Source organism: Adiantum capillus-veneris, chromosome 17 (genome assembly GCF_014529385.1).
Source record: "Adiantum capillus-veneris isolate H3 chromosome 17, ASM1452938v2, whole genome shotgun sequence".
NCBI classification, from domain to species: domain Eukaryota; kingdom Viridiplantae; phylum Streptophyta; class Polypodiopsida; order Polypodiales; family Pteridaceae; genus Adiantum; species Adiantum capillus-veneris.
Window position 1 is genome coordinate 131,370,962 of NC_140947.1, and position 8,985 is coordinate 131,379,946.

General features: G+C 50.1%; 2 protein-coding genes across 3 annotated transcripts; both read right to left on the reverse strand.

The window, feature by feature from the left end:
- Nucleotides 1-417: 417 nt before the first annotated feature.
- LOC147438096 (patellin-6-like) lies at nucleotides 418-2,982 on the reverse strand. Of its 2 annotated transcripts, none has more exons than XM_086487448.1 (4): nucleotides 1,499-2,977; nucleotides 1,224-1,336; nucleotides 1,002-1,146; nucleotides 418-909 (listed from the first exon to the last, which is right to left on the reverse strand). In XM_086487448.1, the coding sequence occupies exons 1-4, from the start codon at nucleotides 2,798-2,800 to the stop codon at nucleotides 667-669; spliced, it is 1,803 nt and encodes a 600-aa protein (XP_086343574.1). In that variant the 5' UTR covers nucleotides 2,801-2,977; the 3' UTR covers nucleotides 418-666. The 2 variants fall into 2 exon arrangements, 1 of the variants encoding a protein (XP_086343574.1); XR_015184931.1 differs by having other exon boundaries at nucleotides 769-909; nucleotides 1,002-1,151; nucleotides 1,499-2,982.
- Nucleotides 2,983-5,687: 2,705 nt separating this feature from the next.
- Nucleotides 5,688-8,511, reverse strand: LOC147438097 (uncharacterized). The gene is made up of 3 exons (XM_086486694.1): nucleotides 7,741-8,511; nucleotides 6,811-7,146; nucleotides 5,688-6,689 (listed from the first exon to the last, which is right to left on the reverse strand). Exons 1-3 carry the CDS (start codon nucleotides 8,509-8,511, stop codon nucleotides 5,688-5,690), a joined length of 2,109 nt encoding a protein of 702 aa, XP_086342820.1.
- Between the last annotated feature and the right edge of the window lie 474 nt (nucleotides 8,512-8,985).

Below are 8,985 nucleotides of genomic sequence, written 5' to 3' on the forward strand. Positions count from 1 at the left end.
TGTACCTTATGTATTGATTAACTTACATTACATATCTTTCCACCTTGTCATGGCTTAATCAAATATCATACATTATCTTTCCACCTCGTCATGGATATTTTGCTGTGCTAAGGTAACAGGCTTGCTTTGCAATGCCTTTGCCGTTGACATGTCTAGCTTCAAGTAAATTAATTTTGCTTCCTATCCCTAGAATTTAGATCTTACTCTTTTCAATGTGGTTAAGACACCTTGATCATATCGTGTTAAAGATTAAAATTCATGTGTGTTCTGGTGTATCGAAGTCATCACCAGGTGATTCACAAGAAGATTTAGAATTTTTCTCGTGTAGGAAAACGGAGTCTTTTCTAGTGTTTTTAGTATTTTTCGGAAGGTCGTCGTTCATGAGACAACCAGACACGTCTTACATTTTCATGTGCATCGGCAAATGTTTCAAGCGCTAGCTATAGAACTTAAGAAAAATCTGTTGTTATTATACAATGCCATGCGCCCCAAATGAGGGTCATGCGTCACAAAACACCTATAAAGAATGACTCCTGCCGTATCAGGCCCCAAGATGTGCACAAAACTTGGGCCTTCTCTGTGGTACATTATTAGAGGGGCAAAAAGAATTGGTCATCTAATTTCCTACAAAGATTAATCGCAAAGTGAATCGATTCAACGGCCATTCTAAGAGGGGATGACTGCATATCTGTATACAACCATCCTTCTTCTTCGAGATGTAGTGTTGTTAATTGTGAGGACCATCTTGCCTGGTGCATCTGCAACGTATGTATTATGAAGTGGCTCCTCATTAGCAGCTTTCCTGCTTGCTTTTCGGATGATTCTTATGTAGCCTTTCTCTGGCACAAACTCCTCTTCATATAGCACTTCCCAACCGATCACTGAAATATCCCATACCACTTTGCCGGCCTGTGATAGAAAATCAAACAAAAAAGGCATTCAGATGACACTACGGAATACAGATTGCTTGTAGAAAGTTACTAATAGGTTGAGATGAATACGTCGGGTACTGGCAATTCAATTGTTCGCGTCTCTCCGGCCTTTACAACGACCTGAGTTGTAGGGGCGTCAATGCCTATGAATGCGGAGTCATCAAGCCTACTCAATCCACCATATTGTACAGGCACTTGGTCTGGTGAAATGTACCTGCACTAAACACCAATAATGATTATTATCTGTTTAAATGGACGAACTACATAATGCGACGAGCATTTGTCCCTTACTTGAACAACGTTTCAGCAACTCTTCCTGGTTTCGCAACCACGGCCTTGCTTCGCGTCCTTGAGTTGAAAAGAGAGAGCAGTGGCGGGAAGTACCATGGCACATTGATAAAGATCTGATATTGGCAGAGGCAAACACATAATGAAGTTCACGAACTTGTCGCATCAACATGTCAAGCATCCTCAAAGGTGGGTACAAAAGAAGCTGCTGCTAACCCAACATGACCATGAAGGCCGAATGCAGCTCTACAAACATAGCAAATGCATCGACACAATACCTGTTTGGAGACCAATTCTGGATAGTTGTTTTGCAGCACGTCCAAAATCTTCGATCTCAACCCACGCCCGAGAAATGATGGTGAGTGGCCGGTAAAGTCTATTACTTGCACCATAGAGTTCACACCATTGGCAGAAAAATCCAGCCTTTGAATGCCCTTCTCTAATACCTGAATTCTCTTCTTTAATTGAGCTTCATCCTCAACACTCTTCTTGGAGCTGAGCTCTCCGTTATAGCAAACTGGATGGCCTTCCAGGTCTGTGCCGTGAATGAAGGAGCCATGAAAATCAGCGGGTGTTTCCTCTTCAATGAGGCCATCTGTGTTAAACTCCTTCCGCCATGCCATGGTGTCTTGGAGCATGCTAACTGCCTTCTCAACCTTGAAGTCGCGTGCTCTGAGGAACTTAAGAAGCAGGACATCTGTCCTCTTGTCGCCTTTGGAATGGAGAAGGGGAATGCCCCAAAGAGCAAGGTCATCCAGAGAGGGGCTCTCGTCACCATCACCATGGACCTCTTCTGTGGGGATAGGTTCGGGCGTTTTATCTGTATTGGATGTGCCAATTACATCATTTTCTGCGGTAGGTTCCAGGGCTATATCCCTAGAGGATTCTGTGATTGTGTCGCTTATCACAGCATCACTTGATGGTGCATCGGTGGAATTTTCTTCTGTTTTCTCACTTTCTTCTGCTTCTTCCTTCTTCTCCTCTTTTGCCTCTGTTTCTTCCTTCTTCTCCTCTTTCTCTGTCTTCGCAGGCCTTAGAGGATCCAGAAAAGTGTTGGTTATGATGGCTGCCTCAATTTTGGCCTTCAATTGCAGAAGAGCTTGCTTCTGAGATTCCTTAAGGTCTTTGAGGTAGAAGCTTTCCTCGATGGTATTGTGAGTCTCAAGGGGAGGTGGCTCGCAGTCCCGAATTTCTTGGGGGGTGACAGGGAGGGGATTCTCTACTTCTGCTGTGGTCGATGCCGGGTTGATGGTGGCCGCAGGTGCCTCAGTTGGGAGTGAGCGCTCTTCTATGACATCGGTCGGCTCAATTGTGGGGCTTTCCGCTTCCACTCCCGCAGAGGTGACAGATGCCTCACTTGGGAGTGAGCGCTCTTGGGCGACATAACTCTCGGTGGCGGGCGGGAGTCCATCTGAGATTGGAAGCTCACCAGTGGGCTGCGCTCCTGCTGAGGCAATGGGATTCTCTGCGGCGAGGATTGTCGTGGGTGTGGCGGCCGGAGGGGTAGCATCTGTGCTTGGAACAGGCTCGCTCTCCACAGCAAGAGTACTCAAGGGCAGTGGGGGATCAGTGGTGGCCATAGCGAGGCCTCAGGGGAAGAAACAGAGGGGCGGTTGGGGCAGAGGAGAGGCGCAGGGGTCGGGTATAAAAGAGGAGAGGAGGAGCAGACGGGGGCTTTGCTGCTAAAAAAAAAGGAGAGCGATGAGCTACGGCAGCTCATCACGGCAACGATTCGGACAGGGAGGTGGTGGTGGAAGGAAAGTGGCAGAGAGAGCGAATCCAGCTTAGAATAGCTGGCAGCTCTCTTTCTCTATTTATGTGGGTCCCCAACGCTCCGCTATTTCTTGACCCCCTGAGATTGCTAAAAATGTGCAGACATTGAACCTTCATTTTTGGAAGGCTACCCCATGGAAGGTTTAGGTCCCTTCTCACGCTGGGGGCAGGGAAGGGCTGGCAATGTCGTTCGATTTGTTGTAGAGCGGGGACAACTTTTGATTCAAGACCTATAGCCATAGCAGCATGGCTGCTGTGACGCCCTCGTTCGGGGCGTCGCGGAAACGGGGCCGCGCCGGCTCACCTGCGATGCAAACGGGACCTGCAGGCAAGCAAACGCACATACAAGAACGCAACTTGAAAACTGAACGCAAGAGGGACACGAGAGTGAGGGACGCGAACGAATGATCAATATCATAAGAAAGTGCCGAATACAAGGGACGCAAGTAATCACTCGAAAACGGGGCCGGCAAGTTGGGGGAAGTGGCACATACTTCCCTTATATACTCCCCCGGGTTGAGAGAGCTTGACGCCCACGTCAAGCCGGGGTTTGAGACGTGCCGATACAAAATTTGTTGCCGAGGTTGAGGGGTGGATATTTACAAGAAGGGGAGTTTGGTGTTGCTCAAAAATGTCTAGCTACCTAGGGTGGTGCTAGTTACAAGGGGGGTGAGGACTATTCTATGTGGTGTCATGTTGATCGATGTCCTTCTCTTCAGTGGGCATGTTGTAGAAGCGGAGCACAAGGGGTCGTCCGAGACGAAGCATGATTTCTTCAGGTACCCAAGTGCATTCCGTCATGGGTCGGTTGCGCCACTTGACATTGAATAGTTGTCCCCGGCGCCCAAAGCGCGACTTTAGGATGGCCTCCGGCTCATTTGGCGGGCCATCCTTTATATATTCGGGGACATTCCGACCATAGGTGCTATCCGGTGCAAACCTCTTGAGGAGACTTACATGGAAAGCGTTGTGGATGTTTATTTGTGGGGGTAGCTCCAGCTTGTAGGTGATGTCGTTGTAGCTCTTGAGCACCTTGCATGGCCCGTAGAATCGGTGGTTGAACTTCGGGGAGAGGCCTTGAGGGAGGGTGATATTTTCGGAGCTTACCAGTACCAAGTCACCTTCTTGGAACAGCTCGGCCGGTCTTCTCTTTTGGTTGGCGTATTTGGCTATGCGTACCTTGCTTTGATCGAGACTCTTCTTTGCGCGTTGCATGCGTGTTTGCCATTGCTGCAAAAACTCTTCACATTCCAGATCCTGGGCATGCACGTCGCCGGTTGCCAGTGCAAGAGGAGTGATGACTTCTTTACCTGTGGAGAGCTCGAAGGGGGTGTAGCCAGTGCTGCTATGGATGGAGTTGTTGTAGTGGAATTCCAGGACGTCCATGTATTCGGACCAGTCCTTTTGATCTGCTTTGACGTAGCTGCGGATGTAGTCTTCAATGCCTTGGTTGACTCTTTCAGTTTGGCCATCGGTTTCTGGGTGGTAGGCGGAGGAGAAGCGGAGCTGGATTCTTAGCAGCTTGAAGAGCTCGCGCCAGAAGTCGCTGAGGAAGCGGGTGTCGCGATCAGAAACTATGGCTAAGGGGAGGCCGTGGTATTTGAAGACTTTGGCGAAGAAGTGTTTGGCTACTTGGTAGGCTGTGACGGGAGGCTTTGCAGGTATGAAGTGAGCTTGCTTGGTGAAGTAGTCGACGACCACGATGATGGTAGTGTGGCCGTGGGAGGGGGGGAGGTCGACGATGAAGTCCATACTTACCATGTCCCAAGGCCGGGAGGGTGTTGGCATTGGGTGGAGGAGGCCAGCAGGCTTGACTCTTTGAGCTTTGACCAGTTGACAGGTTGGGCAGGTGCGCACGTAGTCGATTACGTCGTCCTTCATTTTTGGCCACATGTAGTGTTGATGGAGTTTGTCATAAGATCTCTTCTGGCCCCCATGTCCAGCTAACTTGCAGTCATGAGCCTCCCACATGAGGTCTTTCTTTAGCTCGGGATCATTGGGGATGTAGATTTTTCCATGCGCGTAGAAGAGGTTATCTTTGACTTCGAAGAGACCCACTGCCGCTTTCCCAGAGATGTGGTCGTTGAGCATGTGGAGGACAGCAGGATCAGCTTTTTGGGCGTCGAGGATGCGTTGGCGTAAAGTGCTGGTTGCTGTGGAGATAGCCGTGAGGGTGGGCATCCGACTGAGGGCATCTGGCATGACATTTGTGGTTCTTGGTTTGTGAATGATGTCGATGTCGTATTTTGCCAGTGTGTCTTGCCACCTAGCTTGCTTGGGAGTGATTTTGGGTTGTGTCTGGAAGTACTTGAGGGAGATGTTGTCAGTGTAGACCTTGGTGTGTTTGCCTTGGACATAGTGTCGCCACTTTCGGAGGCAGTGGACGACAGCGAGCATTTCCTTCTCATGGGTGGTCCATCTGGTTTCCACATCTGTGAACTTGTGGGACTCGTAGGCGATGGGTTGATGCTTTTGCATGAGGACACCGCCAATGGCACCATCGGAGGCATCGGTGTGGACTTCAAAGGGTTTGGTGAAATCGGGTAGTCGGAGGACGGGGTTACTACACATGGCGATCTTCAGGTTCTCAAAGGCTTCTTCTTCTTTAGAGGTCCACTGAAAGGGTTTGTGGCCTTTGGTTATCTCTGTAAGTGGCGCAGCAATCTTGCTGAAGTCGCGGATGAAACGGCGTGTTTACTGACAGAAGCCCACGAACTCTCGGACTTCTTTGATTGACGTTGGGGGAGCCCACTTGATGGCGGCGTCGACTTTCTTGGGATCCACCATGATGCCTTCTGATGTGACAATGAACCCGAGGAACTCGATTTTTTGGACAGCGAACTCACACTTCTCCACCTTGGCATAAAGTTGTTGTTCCCGGAGGCGCTGGAGTACTGCGGCGACATGCTTCTGATGCTCTTCTAAGGTTTTGCTGTAAATGAGCAAATCATCGATGTAAGTGATTAGGTAGTCGTCAATCATGTCGCGGAAACTGTCATGGATGATTCTGCAGAAAGTACCCGGACCGCCGGTGAGACCGAACCCCAGGACCATCCATTCCCAAGATCCGTAGCGTGTGCGGAAGGCCGTCTTCGGGATGTCTTTAGAGGCGATTCGGACTTGGTGATAACCTGAGCGGAGGTTGATGCGCGTGAAGTATTGGGCACCCTGTAGTCTGTCCAGAAGATCTTCCATGAGGGGGACTGGGTACCTGTTCTTGATAGTTATTTTGTTGAGGGCCCGATAATCCACACATAGGCGCATTGAACCGTCTTTCTTCTTGACGAACAGGACTGGGGCCCCAAAAGGAGAGCTGCTTGGTCGGATAAAACCTTGATCCTCCAATTCTTGGAGTTGCTTCTTGAGCTCTTTGAGCTCGGTGTCGTTCATGCGGTAGGGGGCCTTTGCCGGGGGTGTGCTTCCTGGGATGAGGTCAATTTCATGTTGAATTTGACGGGGAGGGGGTAGGCCGGGGGGAAGTTCTGGAGGCATGACATCCTTGTACTTCTGGAGGATGGGGGTCAGTGAGGGGTCACCTACTTTGGCCTGCTCGATGGTGATAGAGTTGAGCCTGGCGGTGGGCTGCTCCTTTGCTTGCATAATGCAGAGGTGAACCTGAGCTCCTTTCTTGAGAGCCCTCTCTGCTTGCTTTGCACTCATGAGGTTGAGTTTGGGGGACGAGTATTCTGGGAGTTTCTGTTTGCCTTTCATCGCTGCTAACTGCGCAGGGTCTTGGCGGTTGATGGGGGGGGCTTTGGTTTGCAGATGCGCCTGATGGGTGAATGCCTGCTGCGTTTGTGAGTCTGGCGCCTTGTACTGTCACTGCTTTGCCTTGATTATTCAACAGTAATTGATCCACCTTCATGCCGAGGAGTGCAATGAGGTACTTGTCGTTGAAGGACAGACCAATGATGGCCTCAAAGTCGTCCATTGGGACCACTATGAAGTCAAGGCGACATGTGAATTCACCCATCTCGACTCTGACTTGGCGGGCTGCCTTTACGTTGCTATCCTTTCCTTGGGCAAACTCGACTGTAGTTTCATTGACGGTGGTGAGACGTAGGCCCAGGCGAGCGGCGCATTGCGGGGATAGAAAGTTGTGTGTAGCGCCTGAGTCTACCATGATCCATTGTTGCTGGGTCCCAATTGTTGTCTAGACATACAAGTTCTGAATGTCCGTGATAGCTGCTGCCATGCATTGAGGGTGGAGGGATACTGCTCCAATCCGAAGTTGTTGGTCAGCACTAGGGTCAGCCATTTCTTCTATTCTTCGTTGGGGGGGGGAGGGTGGTTCTTCGATTTGGATGGTGTTGGATCTGCTAGAGGATGTTGAGGCATAATTGCGCTTGTGTACACAAGCGTAGTAGGGGCCATGAGCCCTCCTGCAGTCACTGCACCAGACACGGTCAGGGTGCAGGTTGTTATTATTGCCGTTGTAAGTATGGGAGGCAAAACTGTTGGGTGTGGGGTTGTAGGAGTTGCTTGCAAAAACGCTGCGTGGGACTAAGGCGCCATTTCCGCGGCCTAGTCCCGGGTTGGAATTGGGTGGTGGGGGGCGGGTAACATTGCTTCTGTTATTATGTACAAATCCGCGGCCTTGCCCGGCTGGTGGGTTAGGCCAGTGGTTGGGTGTAAAATTTTTGGGACGCGGGTTATTTGGAGGCAAACCTGATGTGGGGTTTGCGTCACAGAGCTTTTCTGCCATGTTGGCGGCCACTTCCTAGGTGTTGGGATTCTGTTTCTCTACCTCTCGAGGGGCCCAGTGCTTAAGGCCGTACAGGAAACCATGTAGCCTGTCTGCTTTGTGCATCAATGGGAGTTGGAGCATGAGTCGCCGGTATTTGACAATGTAGTCTGATATGTGGCCGTCTTGGTGTAGATCGCGCCACGAATCCCTGACTTTGTTGCCCTCATTCTCTGGGACAAAGTAGTTGAGCATGTCTCTTTGTAGGTCCTCCCAGTCCTCCCAGTGCTTTGATTGCTGTTCAGTAAGGAACCAGACATAGGCGTCGTCGGCCAGAAAAGTTTTGGCCACTTGCACATATCTGCGTCTGCCTATGTTGTTCCACTGCATGTAGTCTTCTACCTCGCTGAACCACTTGTTGAGTTCCAGTGAGGTGCGGTTGCCTTTGTATTTCTCTGGGGGACTGGGTTTGAATTTTCCTAGTCTGTTTTCGTCTTCTAGATGTCTGTCAGGGCTGTAGTAACGTCTTTCACTTCGATCATCCTGGTCATCTTCGTCTTCGGGTCGCGGTCGTCTTTGTGTGTTACGCCGCGTGTTGACATTGCTGGGGCCTGGTTGGTCTTCGTATCCTTGGCCTAGCTGTGTTTGAATCAATTCGCCCAGGTTGGCCGACATCAAGTTGATCTGTTGCTCCACGGAGGCCATGATGCGGGCCTCCAGTCTTCTTTCTATTGTGTCTTGTGTATCTTGTCGTGTCTTCGTTTCCTTCTTCTTCTTCTTATTTAGATAAGGCTCGGTTCTGTATCCGTCATCATATTCTTGATCTCCAGCCATTCCTGTACTTTTGTGGCCGAAACCGAAAAGAAAAACTCAAAAATGTTGAAAACTGAAAAACTGTGCGAAAACGGCTTGAAAACGTTGAAAAACTATGAAACAGTGCGAAACAGGGTCCAAAACGACGAAAACCGTGAAAAACGGCTCAAAAACAATGAAAACCGGTCCCAAACGGTGTAAGACGGGGCAAAACGAGATAAAACGTTGAAAAACGATGGGAAACGGGTCAAAACGGGTAAAACGGGCCAAGAATGCGGTGAAAACGGGGCGAAACGTGGGTCAAACGAGGCAAAACGGTGAAAAACTGTGGGGAACGTGGAGAAAACGCAAGGAACGGGGCAATCACGCAAGGGACGTGGTGAAACGGGGCAAAAACGGGGCAACACGGGACGAGAACGCAGAGAAAACGTGGAAAAATGAGGCAGACGGGCCGAAAACGTGGTGACAACCACGGGCCGCGGGCCGACGTCGGGT